This window comes from Myxine glutinosa, chromosome 5 (assembly GCF_964187855.1).
Source record: "Myxine glutinosa chromosome 5, kmMyxGlut1.1, whole genome shotgun sequence".
Classification (NCBI taxonomy): domain Eukaryota; kingdom Metazoa; phylum Chordata; class Myxini; order Myxiniformes; family Myxinidae; genus Myxine; species Myxine glutinosa.
Genome location: NC_136265.1, coordinates 14,238,261 through 14,252,502, shown reverse-complemented (window position 1 = coordinate 14,252,502; position 14,242 = coordinate 14,238,261). Strand labels below are relative to the sequence as shown.

At 42.8% G+C, this 14,242-nt stretch overlaps 1 protein-coding gene across 1 annotated transcript in view; it reads left to right on the top strand.

Moving 5' to 3' along the window:
- The first annotated feature begins 722 nt into the window (after window positions 1-722).
- Window positions 723-14,242, top strand: part of RANGAP1 (Ran GTPase activating protein 1) — a 108,849-nt gene continuing 95,329 nt past the window's right edge. The window contains exons 1-2 of the mRNA XM_068117771.2: window positions 723-960; window positions 3,572-3,699. Coding sequence (XP_067973872.1) covers window positions 840-960; window positions 3,572-3,699 — 249 coding nt within the window. The 5' untranslated portion in view covers window positions 723-839. The remainder of the gene's footprint in view (window positions 961-3,571; window positions 3,700-14,242) is intronic.

Genomic DNA, 14,242 nt, shown 5'->3' with positions numbered 1-14,242 from the left:
TTCACTCTCGTGGAGCCATCGATTTATTACGTATGCACCGATGTGTTTGCGACATTGAGAGATTGCAATAAAAGGAAAGGAAGAGAAATAATTTCGGATCACAATGAACAGGGGAACGTATGGTGATTGGGAATAGATGAGGAGGAGGTACAGGTGGGGGTGATGTTGATTTTAAATTCGACAAATACGTACGTAATAAATATGCCCCTGAAGGAATCAGCATAAATCTGATGACGTCGCAATGCATCGTTCGAGTTTTCTCGTGAATGGTTTTCCTTCTTGTTCATTCTTCTTTATTTTCCTTCACAATTGTGAATTACATGGAAAACGTTATTTTTCCGAATATTAAATGATATCAACATGTATTTTTTATATAATCGTTAGCTTAGACGCTACAGAGGTTTTCGTACATTGTTTGCAGTTACGTAGGTTTTTTTAATTCGACAATGTCACATGTATGGCATCACACCGAACTGATGTGGTTTATTTATGGTGATAAATATTTAGACGGTGTATATGAGTTGGTTTTGCGTGTGTTGTATTTGTTGTTCCACATATCGTTTTGACTCATACTCGCAAAACTGCTCTGTTATGATATAATATGTGAATTATAAGCATTAATGTGGTTAATTTTGACAGGATTGTAATTTGACAGGTATTAAAGAAAAAAAAACAATCAAACAAATATGGAAAACCAAATGTTTCACAATATCGCGAGATTCACGGACATCGCGAGAGTACGATTTTAAAACGGAAACCGCTACTGTTTTTCTCCCGGTTTATTGCCTCTTCTGGGCATTCGTTCTTTTGTTTTTGTGTCCCGCCGTTTCTTTCGCACCATGACCGACACGACAGAATTGGCTCGGTTGACAGAGTCTCTTTCTAAGGCGTCCGTTGAGGAGATTCCCGAGGAAGTGAGTTTCAAAGGCAAAGGGTTGAAGTTGAACTCTGCTGAAGACGGTGAGTGACTCCCGGTGTTTTTCTCCATCGGGCTTTCACGGTCGTGTGGTATTTCCAAAGCACCAAAGATCACAACACAAGGAAGTGCGGTGTTTTCAGTCACCCGTGGAATGCATGAGACCAGTTACCTCAGCTCTGTGGTAAATGTTGGCGATTTACTATCGTTACCGTTATAACATTTATTAATTACGTCCACTCAAAGCTGCACTACGTCTACAGTTTTTACAGTCGAGACTTCCCCGAGATTCTCAAGCCCAATTAACCACGTGGTCATGATATACAATTTACTCGTGGCGTCTCTCGTTCTTCACCATGAGGTAAATCCGAACCGCTCAATGCGAGGGAAAATAATATACCATATAAATAACATTAACAAGTACACCTACATTCAATGCACACCACCCCCATGCCAAATAAATAAATAATATGTCCTTCGGCGCACACATAGAGAAGGAATAGGGAGGAAGCGCTGTATAACTACAACAGATTGATTGCTTAACTAACATAAATAATAATAATTGTTAAATAATAAATTTATTAATCGATTGGCTAATAGCATACCTAAACCACCACTGCTTAATTAGAATCTAACTTTTTCAAAATTAATTAATTAATCGAAAAAATTAATAAATAACCGATATATATATATATATATATATATATATACAGTCACGTGAAAAAGTAAGTACACCCCATGTAAAGTTTTGACTTTTTCAACATATTTAAACATACAGCTATTTGATCTTCATTTCAACAATATTGACAGATAAAGATGATATAATATAACAAATATCATGAAACATTTACATTTTGTAGTCTATTGTATAATTTAAATTAACGTAAATGCAAATTTCGCATGTGGAAAAAGTAAGTACACCCCATTAAATGTTTTTAAAATCTTTTTAACATAAGTGGACGTATCAATATTTGATCTTCATTTAAACAGTATCTATAGATAAAGGTGATCTAATTGAACAAAAAACAATGATAAATTGACTTTGCAATAATTTATTCAACAAAAAAATGTTGCACAGCATGCACAATTGCATGCACAGCTCGTTTCAAATCCCCCCACAACATCTCGATGGGATTTAGATCCGGGCTTTGACTTGGCCATTCCAGAACCCTCCATTTCTTTCTTTTCAGCCATTCCTTGGTGGATTTACTGGTATGTTTAGGGTCATTGTCATGTTGCAAGGTCCACCTTCGGTTGAGCTTCAACTTTCCGACAGATGGCCTCACATTATCCTCAAGCACCCTCTGGTACAATGAAGAATTCATAGTGGATTCTATGATGGTGAGCTGCCCAGGCCCTGATGCAGCAAAGCTGCCCCAAACCATAATATTTCCACCTCCATGCTTTACAGTTGGTATCAGGATCTTGTGGTCAAATGCTGTCTTTGGTTTTCACCAAACATGTCTTCTGGTACTGTGGCCAAATAGCTCTACCTTTGACTCATCTGTCCAGAGCACATTGTTCCAGAAGTGCTGGTCTTTGCCTCGGTGTTCATTGGCAAACTTTAGTCTTGCCCTGATGTTCTTTCTGGACAGCAAAGGTTTCCTCCTGGCACACCTCCCATGTAGATCAAATTTGTGCAGCCTCTTTCTAATGGTAGACTCGTGCACTTTGACATCAACAGTGGCACGAGCTACCTGTAGGTCTTTTGATGCTGCTTCTGGGTCATCTTGACCTCTGACTCACTCATACCCTATAATCAACCCTCTCCTCTATCACATTATCCTATTTGCCCCGACGAAGGGTTAAAGTCACCTTATCCTTGCTTCCCACGGCAGTTAGCATACCTCGGTGAACGTTTTGTTGATTATTTATTTAAAAAAAAAAAAAAGGGATGGAGGGGAGGGGGGATGTGGGGGATTGTAATTGGCTCTGTCTGTCTCCGTCCGTCACGCTATCTCCTCCTAAACATTTGTGCACAAATTGACCAAACTTGGTAGTTATGATCACTAAATGGCAAGAATAGGTGAGCGCAGTATTATTTTTAGCCCCATTTAGGCCCTGGGGATGGATCAAAAGGTCATATGTTTAAAAAAATACAATGATGGATCAAAAGGTCAAATGTCTAAAACAATACAATGACGGGCACATTTTAAAACATTTTTTTATTGAAAATTTGTATTTGCAATTAACATTGGCGGACGCATAAAATATGCAATGTTTTTTTGGATTTGACTACTGGTTCATGCCTGCAATGGGACGCAAGGAGAAGCTGGTGATTTGGGGGGTCAAACCAGAAGATTAATTTTTAACTCAAAATTTGATATTGGGTCATTCCCAGTGGAACTTTCTGCCATCGTTCAACTTTGCTTTAAGTGGGAAGCATGGGGATTTGCAATGGAGAGCCATCGACTTCGCTCTAGTTTCACCTGTCACACCTTTGACTCCTGCTTAACCTTGGTGACACTTTTCATTCATACTCGCTCGTTCACTCACTCACTCAACAGGTAATTGATTATGTATGAGGCAGATTACCTTGGTGCAGGAACTTATTCTTATAACCGTTTGACTTTAAGTTTTGGGACGCAAGTACACAAAGTAATAAGGTGCATTGGGGATGAAATGATTGAAGTGTTGATTATACCTTTTCTGTAGCTGCGGTCGTGGTGTCGGCTATTGAGGCCTGCCCTCACTTGCGATCCCTTCATCTCGAAGGAAACACCATCGGGGTAGAAGCAGCAAAGGCCATTGCTGGAGCCTTGGAGAAAAAGCCAATGTTCCAGGTGGGACGGTGTGTCTGTTTGTCATATATTATGATCATGTGGGGGCAGTGTAACCCTTCAGGTGTGTTCGGTTGATGCTGATATAAATGACGATTTGATGTTGCCCACTCTTGAGGTTGAACCTCCTTGAAATCTCACGTATTTTATGCCTTTTTCGAACTGGAGATGCTGACTTTTATTTTGATGATGTCTTTCCACAATCAAATCGAATCCAATCAAAAAAGAGAACCATGACAATTACGACTATATATGGGCAGGGTACAGCCCGAAGTACCCCGTGGGGGACCCCACTCCCTCTCGTCAAAACTCAAGGTGGGGAACCCGATCGAAGCAAGGGTGGAAATCATTCCATTTATGACGACGAAACGTCTGATGCCCGACGTGGAGATCGGTTTCTGAGGTTTGGGACATGGAATGTAGGGACAATGACAGGGAGATCAGGAGAAGTGGTGGAAGTATTGGTCAGAAGAAGAGTGGACATATGTTGTGTGCAGGAGATGAGATGGAAGGGAAGTGGTGTGAGAATGGTGAAGGGTAGGCAGGGACAGAAATACAAGTTTGTGTGGCAAGGGTGCCTGGAGGGCGTGAATGGTGTTGGTGTCCTGTTTTCTGAGGAGTTTGTAGACAGTGTGGTGAGTGTGACTACAGTGAGTGAAAGGTTGATGATGGTGAAAATGATGATTGGAAAGCTCTTGGTGAACATCATCTCGGGATATGCTCCGCAGGTTGGTCGGAGCGATGAAGAGAAGGACAAGTTCTGGTGTGCTATAGAGAAGCTGATGGAAAACGTGAAAGATGAGGAAGTTGTTGTGGTAGGAGGAGACCTAAATGGACATGTGGGAAGGAGTATGGATGGTTTTGAGGGAGTTCATGGGGGTTACGGATATGCTGTGAGAAATGGAGAAGGTGATAGGATTTTGGAGTTTGCTGATGGAGCTGATTTGTTGATTTGTAATACCCAGTTCCAGAAAGAGGATAATAAGCTTGTTACATACACGTCAGGTGGGTCGACGACAACCGTTGACTACCTGCTGGTGCGTAGGCGAGATAGGGGGCACCTCCGGGACACAAAGGTGATCCCGGGGGAGGAGGCTGTTTCACAGCACCACTTGGTTGTCTGCGACATAAGGGTGAAAGGTGCGAGGAGAGCTCGGCGGGTGAAGTACCAACCGAGAATGAAGGTGTGGAGGTTGAAAGAGGTGACAGTAAGGGAGGCATTAAAAGAGAGGCTGAGTAGGGTCGAGGATGATGTGGTTGAGCTTGAAAGTGGTTGGATGTCAATGAAAGCTAGTCTGTTGGGAGCCGTTGGTGAGGTATGTGGATGGACAAAAGGACCACCGAGGCACTCGGAAACATGGTGGTGGGATGATGAAGTTGGAAAGAAGATCGACGAGAAGAGGAAGAAGTTCAAGGAGTGGCAGAAGGCGAAGGGTACGGGAGCAGAAAAAGCAGAGCATGAAAGTTACAAGGCAGCCAAGAAGGCTGCAAAGAAAGAGGTTGCAAAGGCGCAGGAGGCATGTAGGAAAATGTTAGGAGAACGCTTGGATTCGGAAGAGGGTCAGAGAGCGGTATTCAGGATTGCAAAGCAGATAGCGAAAGAGAGGTATGATGTGATGGGGTTGAGTTGCTTGAAGGATGAAGTGGGACAAATCGTTGTGGACCCAGATGAAATTAAAGGAAGGTGGAAGAGATATATGGAAATACTGTTGAATGCAGAGAATGGATGGGATGGAAACATAGAGAGTAACCCAGTTTTAGGACCGGCAGAGAAGATAACCGAGAAGGAAGTTGAGGAAGCGATAAAAGCAATGAAGAGTCGAAAAGCGGGAGGGCCGACGGGAGTTGTGGGAGATATGTTGAAGGCAGTGGGAAATTGGGGTGTGAAGAGAATGACAGAGATCTGCAATCTGGTGGTGAAAGAAGGCCGCATTCCAGTGGATTGGGAATTGAGTACCCTCGTCGGGGAAAGGTGACCCTCTGGACTGTGGCTCGTATCGAGCGATAAAGTTATTGGAGCATGGAATGAAGGTATTGGAAAGGGTGTTGGAGAGGAGGATAAGGAAGAAAGTGAAGATTGACGAAATGCAGTTTGGATTTATGCCAGGAAGAGGAATGACAGACGTGCTTTTTATTGTGAGGCAGTTGCAGGAGAAGTACATGGAGAAGAGGAAGAAGTTGTTTCTTGGGTTTGTTGATCTGGAGAAAGCATTCGATAGGGTTCCACGCGAAGTATTGACATGGGCATTGAGGAAGTTAGGAGTGGAGGAATGGTTGATCAGAGTTGTGATGGCAATGTACAAAAGAGCGCGCACAGCTGTAAGGACGAAGGACGGGAACAGTGGTGAGTTTGAGGTGAAGGTGGGAGTGCATCAGGGCTCGGTACTAAGTCCACTACTATTTGTAGCTGTGATGGAGGTGCTGGCTCAGAACGTAAAGGAGGGTTTACCGTGGGAGTTGTTGTTTGCAGATGATCTGGTGTTGATTGCAGAAAGTATGGATGGACTGAAGGAGAAGATGAACAAGTGGAAGGAATGTATGGAGACAAAAGGTCTGAAGGTGAATATCGGAACAACGAAGGTGATGGCAAGTGGTAAAGCATGTGGTGAGGTGGAAAGAACTGGGAAGTGGCCATGTGCTGTGTGCAGGAAGGGTGTCGGAGTGAATTCCATTCAATGTACAATGTGCGCTGAGTGGGTTCATCAAAAATGTAGTGGTTTGAGAGGGTCATTATCCAGTGTGGCAGCTACATTCAAGTGTAAGGTGTGCACAGAGGGAACTGCAGATGGAGGAAATGTTGAGTTGGATCTTGGAGATGGCGTGAAGCTGGAAAGTGTGAAAACATTTTGTTACCTCGGAGATATGCTGAATGGAGAAGGTGGATCAGATTCGGCAACGGTTGCTCGAGTGAGTTGTGCATGGAAGAAGTTTCGGGAACTGAGTGGCGTGCTGACGAGGAGGGGAGTGTCATTGAAGCTGAAGGGAAAGGTGAGGGAAGTGTGAGTGGGAGTTTATGGGAGTGGGTGTTTATGGGAGTGAGACATGGGTAATGAATGTAGAGCAGCAACGAAGGCTGGAAAGGGTGGAAATGCGAATGGTTCGGTGGATGTGTGGAGTATCGTTGAGAGAGAGGAAGACAAATGATGAATTGCGAAAGATGATGGGAATAGAGCCTGTGATGGATGCTGTGAAGAGAAACAGGTTGAGATGGTTTGGTCATGTGTTGAGGAAGGATGAAAGTGACTGGTTGAGAAGAGTGATGGAAATGAATGTAGAAGGAAGTAGAGGACGGGGAAGACCGAGAAAGACTTGGCTAAAGATGGTCGAAGAAGAAATGCGGGCAAGGGGGTTAACAAGGGGAGATGCAGAAAATAGGGCAAAATGGAGAACATTGTCATGGGGACCGCAAGGCTAACCCTCGCTCTTGCAGGGAAAATGGCCTTAAAATGCCTGTTGTTGGTGTTTCCACAATCGAATGCTTCATGGTCTTGATTATTATGCTTGGCTTTAATGCTCTGTTTATGTCTTCATGAGCCATCCATGTCCCATCTTGCCTCCTGCCCGACCTGGTGCCAATAATATAATGTACCGATCTTCATAAAACCGAAGCAAGCAGTTTGCGTACACCTGAACAGCGCACCTCTGGATGTTTCACCGAGTTCAAAAATATATTTTTACTTTTGCTTGGAAGATTAATTTTATGAATGGCGAGATGGGTCCGTTATTATTATTATTTGTTTATTTATTTATTTTTGCTCCATTAACATTTTAATATCCATTCAAGCCATTCATTGAAATCCTGTCTTTAAATACTGGGATTTCCCACTTTCTTATTGCATGCCGCTTGCCTGCCCATTATAAGTGTCGGCAGAAGGGACATATGTAGCCAATCGGACCGCAGCTTGTCCTTGGTGTTCCTGTCTAAACCCCCTCCCTGGCTCGTGTTAAACCACCACCCATGTTAAAATCCCATATACCTCATGAGTTTGTTCATTCCCTACTAATGCCCTATTTGTTTGAATATATGTTTTTTTTTAACATGCTGACAAATGTTACTGTGACCAAAAAAAGGAGAGAAATCTGTGCTTGTCAATTCGACCAGAAATGAAAGTCTCGTGTTTCTCTGATGTTGGTTTTACTAAGTTACCGCTGTATGTGATTCTTAAGATGGATGGACACACGCTGGGAGTGGTTGAAATCTTCCCACCGGATGTTGGGGGAGTTGAAGCTCTTACATTTTCCATTCTCAATTATTTGGAACAAATTATCACCAACCCTACCCAATATGCCAGATCGTCATGATCCACTCTTCCAATACTTTGGATTTGTTCTTCACCTCCAATCCGTTGCGTTACAAATACACAATTTCACTTCCAATTGGTTCTTCTGGCCACAATATTATAAATGTCTCTTTACTTACCACCACTCCTTCTCCTCTGACGACTCCGACTAAACGGCAGTGTTGGAATTTCAATAGCACTGACTGGACTGGTTTACAAAACTTCTTTTCTGCCTTTCTCTGTAAAGATTACTGCCTCTCCTCGGGCGCTGCCTCTATCTCTGCTGAACGTATAGCTGAAGTTATTGTTGCAGGAATGGAGGCTTATATCCCCTTCTCTTTAAGTCTATCTCTCCCACCAATCCTTGGTTCAATAATTCCTGCTATGCGGCCATTCGTGCAAGAGATGCGGCATATCGGACATGGAAAAACTCTTCTTCTGACTCGCATTCAGATTTCATATCTGCCAGAAATCATTGCAAACATGTTATTTGTGATGCGAAGCATTCCTTTATCCAAAAGAAATGTGACAACCTCTCGTGTTCTTCCACAAATAGATCTTTCTGGTCCTTAGCTAAAAGTATCTCCAACAACTTCTGTTGCTCTACCTTTCTTTTGCTTTTCCGTTCCGATGATATTATTGCTGTCTCTCCGACTGATAAAGCAACTCTTTTTGGTTCTCTTTTTTTCCCTCCAATTCCATACTGGATGACTCTAACATTCCATCTCCCACTGAGGCACTCCTTACCCCTCCTATGCCACTCCCTATACTCTATTTTGATGCGGTCAAATAAGTACTCTTCTCTCTGGACACGAGCAAGGCATACGGACAAGATGGCATTCCTCCTTGTGTCTTGAAGGAGTGTGCTTCAGATCTTGCTCCCGTGCTTGCATAATTGTTTCATTTTGTTAAAAAAAAAAAAAAACCCAAGCTTTTCCTCTTTCCTGGAAACATGCCTTGGTACATGGTACTTGGTACTTGGCTAACCCCCGCTCTAGCAGGGAAAATGGCCTTTAAAATGCATGTTGTTGTACAGCCTATTTTAAAGAAGGGTGATCATTCAAACCCTTCCAACTACCGTCATATTGCTCTGACTTCTACTATTGTACACCGCACCTTTCCTATGCCATCTCCAGGCGCTGCATAACGTCATTGCCGGGCACTGAAGGGGGCTCGGCAGTGACGCACGCTGAAAGGGAGTACTCAGTTTTCACTCTGGTTGTTTGTTTGTTTTCTTGTTTTCTTTCTTTCTTTCTTGTTTGATTGTCCGGGTGATATCTCAGCCATCCTTTGAGCTAGGAAGCTGAATTTTTGGCACAGTAGTGAGCAAGTCCTTTGTCAAAAACGGTATTTTTTGTTTTTTGTTGAATAATCAATTAATTGAGGAGTTATTTAATTATTAGCGATTAATTAAGTACTTATTTAATTAATCAAATTTCCTTTCTCTTCTGACCATTAACTCAGGCACCTTTTGAGTTAGGAAGCTGATATTTGGACATGCCAATGACCAGGTGATTTGGCTGCAACGGCTATTTTTGATTTATTAATTAATCGATTAATTATTTAATTATTCGATTAATGACTAAATTTTTTTTTTTTTAAAGTTACAGATTCTGATGAAATGGTGGTGGTTTATGTGTTCTCTGACCGAATTGATTAATAATTTAATTTTTTCATGATTATTATTTATTTATTTTCATTATTAATCATTTTTTTATTTTCTTTCTCATTTGGCCAATATCTCAGGCACCTTTTGAGCTGGGAAGCTAATATTTGGACATGACAGTGACCAAGTGATGTGGCTATCAAGGATATTTTTGATTTATTGATTAATCATTTAATCGATTAATTATTTATTGATTAATCGATTAATTATTTATTGATTAATCAATTATTTATTTGATTTTTTATTAATGACATATTTAATTACATTTCTAAAAGATACATCTTCGGATGAAGCACTAGTGGTTTAGTTATGCTATTGGCCAATTGATTAAGAAAATATTTTGTGATAATCTTTTATTGATTTTAATTATACAATTAATCAATCAATTAGTGTACACCTCTCCCTCCCAATGCAGCCTCAATGAGCTGCACTGCGGTATTGCCGGGCGCCGGAGGCACCCCGGTCCCCGGCAATGCCGTGCTGTGGGATATTTAATTATTTGGCATGGGGGCGGTGTACTTTGAATGTATCATGGCTGTCGTCTACCGCCCTCCCAAACCACACCCATCATTCCTGTCTGACTTCTCCTACTTTCTGACCCAGCTATGTTCCCTCTCCCCCTCAATCCTCCTCCTTGGTGATTTCAATATCCACATGGACTCCACTGACTCCACAATAACCACTGACTTCACTGATTTACTCACCTGCTTTAACCTCACTCAACATGTCGACTTTCCTACCCATATCCGTGGTCACATTTTGGACCTTGTCTGCTCCACTGGATTAAATTTGCACCATCTCTATGGCTCCGACCTCACCCTCTCTGACCACTTAGCCATCACTCTGACCATCAACATCCCCGCCCCAACACCAAGGCATTATCGCACAATCAACTTCCGTAAGCTAAACGCTCTTTCACCTACCTCATTCTCATCCACCCTCTCTGAAAAAATGTCCACTTCTCCCTTCATTGACCTCCACACCCCTTCCGACCTCACTGACTACTACAACCACACTCTCTCCTCCTGCCTTGACCAGCTTGCGCCTGTAAAAACCAAAACAGTTTCTTTCACCCATTCTGCTCCCTGGTTTACCCCTGAACTCCACCTGATGAAAACTCGTGCTCGCCAACTTGAAAGACTCCGCAATAAAACGGGTCTCACAGTTCACTCCCAAGCCTACAAGGACCACCTACAACACTACAAAGATGCCCTCTCCCGCGCCCGCTCTGCCTACTACTCTCAAATTATCCACTCTGGCTCCGGAAACCCAAAAGCACTCTTCTCGACAATAAACAAACTCCTCCGCCCCCTGAACACCACCACCCAGTCATTCACAGTAGACAACTGCATCTCCTTCCTCTCTTTCTTCCAACGCAAAATTGACAACATCTACAACAGCTTGACCACCGCCGCACCCGCTCCCCCTCCAACCACCTGCCCCCTCTTGTCCTGCCATCCCCTGTCTCGGTTCTCCCCAATCTCCCCTACTGACCTCTCTGAACTCCTCATAGGAATGAAAACTGCCACCTGCACTCTTGACCCCATCCCCTCCAGCTTTGTCAAAGCCTCCCTCCCTGCTCTCTCTCCACTTATCATTGCAACAATAAACTCCTCCCTGTCTACAGGCATCGTCCCACCTTCCCTCAAAATTGCTGCTGTTACCCCCATTCTAAAAAAACCTGGTCTAAACCCTGACACCCTAAACAACTTCAGACCCATCTCCAACCTACCCTTTCTGTCAAAAGTTTTGGAACGTGCTGTAGCCACTCAACTCAAACATCATCTCTCTGCCAATAACCTGTATGAAACATTCCAATCCGGATTCCGGTCCAACCACAGTACTGAAACTGCTCTCCTCAAAATCACCAATGACCTTCTCCTCTCCTCTGACGCTGGCAACCTCAACATTCTCGTCCTCCTCGACCTCAGCGCTGCCTTTGACACCATCGATCACACTATCCTCCTCACCCGACTTGAATCCACCTTTAACGTTACCGGCACTGCCCTCTCTTGGATTAAATCATACCTCTCTGACAGATGCCAGTTCATCTCCATCAATAACTGCAAATCCCCCACTGCTCCCCTCCCCCAAGGTGTCCCCCAAGGTTCAGTTCTTGGCCCCCTCCTCTTCATCCTTTACCTGTCCCCGCTCGGTCACTTAATCCGCCGTCATGGTCTCCAATTCCACTGCTTCGCCGATGACATCCAGCTTTTCATCTCCACCAAGTCCGTCTCCACCGACACCCACTCTATCCTGACAAACTGCATCACTGAAATAAAATCCTGGCTTCAAATCAACTTCCTCAAGCTTAACTGTGATAAATCTGAAATAATCATCATTGGCCCAAAAACGCTCACAAAATCCACCCATAACTTTGCCCTCAACATCGACGGTATCCCAGTATCCACCTCCCCTCACATCCGGAATCTTGGCGTCATCTTTGACCAAACCCTTTCCTTCGACAAATACACTAAACAGATCACAAAGTCAGCCTTCTTTCACCTGAAAAACATTGCCCGTCTCCGCTCATCCCTCTCCTCCACGGCTGCAGAAACCCTCATCCACGCCTTCATCACCTCCCGTCTGGACTACTGCAATAGCCTCCTCTATGGTTCACCCTCAAAAATCACCAATAAACTCCAATACATTCAGAACTCCGCTGCCCGTCTACTCACCCATTCCCGGACCCGTGACCACATCACCCCCGTCCTTTACAAGCTTCACTGGCTCCCCATCCCCCAGAGAATCCAGTACAAAATCCTCCTCTTGACATACAAAGCCCTCCATAACCTGGCCCCATCCTACCTGGCTGACCTCCTCTCCAGACACACTCCCACCCGCAACCTCCGCTCTGCTGGTACCAACCTCCTGACCCCCTCCATCCGGACCAAATTCAGATCCTGGGGGGACAGGGCCTTCTCCATCGCTGCTCCCACCCTCTGGAACTCACTACCTCACACCATCAGAGACTCCTCCTCACTCACCACATTAAAAACATCACTAAAGACCCACCTGTTCAACACTGCATTCAACATTCAACCCACAGCATTTAACCCCTGACTATCTCTTCTCCTTCTCCCTCCTTTTGCTTTAAATATTTCCCTATTGATTCTTGTCTTTTTGCAATTGTTGTTTTCATGTATTGTTATGCATTATGTTTGCCACTCTGTCAAAGCGCCTTTGGGCTTCTGGAAAAGCGCTATACAAAATAAATGAATTATTATAATATTATTATTATTATCTGTACTTGTTTTCTTTCTTGCTTTCTTGTTTTCTTGGTTGTCCGGGCGATATCTCAGCCATCCTTTGAGCTAGGAAGCTGAAATTTCGGCACAATCGTGAGCAAGTACTTTGTCAAAAACTGTATTTTTTGTTTTTTGATTAATCAATTAATTGATGAGTTATTTAATGGTGTTGGGCTAGCGGCTAGGGTGCCGGCTTAGGATCCTAGGATCCTGGGTTCGAATCCTGGTCGATCGCTGAATTAACGCCAGGGGGGTTGACTCAGCCTGTCATCCTTCCGAGGTCGGCTAATTGAGTACCAGTTCACTGGTAATTCCCTGTTTGTCGTTAAAGGTGGCAAAAAGGGTTGGCGTCAGGAAGGGCATCCGGCCGTAAAACATTGCTTCAAAAAGGGGACCAAAAAACAACAACAACCACGGTTCCCGAAAAAGGCCAACCCCCGCTTTGCGGGGAAAAATGGCCTCTAAAGGTGGTTATTTTTTATTTTTTTTAAATTAAGTGTACCCCGGAATGATTCCGGTGTGTACCCCGGTTTAGAATAGGTACACCGTATCCCTGCGCATCGTAAGAGACGACTAAGGGTTGGCGCCAGGAAGGGCATCCGGCCATAAAAACATTGCCTCAAACAGGGAACCATGATTGTCATTGGGCCCGCAAGGCTAACCCCTGCTCTAGCGGGGAAAATGGCCTTAAAACGATCATTAATTAATTAATTCATTCATTCAATTAAGTACTTATACATTTCCTTTCTCTTCTGGGCATTATCTCAGGCACCTTTTTAGTTAGGAAGCTGATATTTGGACCTGCCAATGACCAAGTGATTTGGCTTCAAAGGCTATTTTTGATTGATTGATTAATCAATTAATTGATTTATTATTTCATTATTCGATTGATTACTGAAATTTTTTTCTTTTTTAAAGTTACAGATTCTGATGAAATGGTGGTGCTTTATTTGTTCTATTAGCGAATTGATTAATTATTTCATTTTTTAATGATTATTATTTATTTATTTTCATTATTAATTATTTATTAATTTTATTTCTCATCTGGGCAATATCTCAGGCACCTTTTGAGCTAGGACGCTGATATTTGGACATGACAATGACAAAGTGATTTGGCTGTGAAGGGTATTTTTGATTTATCGATTAATGAATTAAACGATGATTTATTTAATTATTCGATGAATGACTTAATTTAAAAAATTTTAAGTTACAGATTCGGATGAAATAGTGATGGTTTATGTATTCTATTAGCCAATTGATTTACTATTTAATTTTTTTAATGATTATTATTTATATATTTTCATTATTAATCATTTATTTATTTTCTTTCTCATCTGGGCAATATCTCAGGC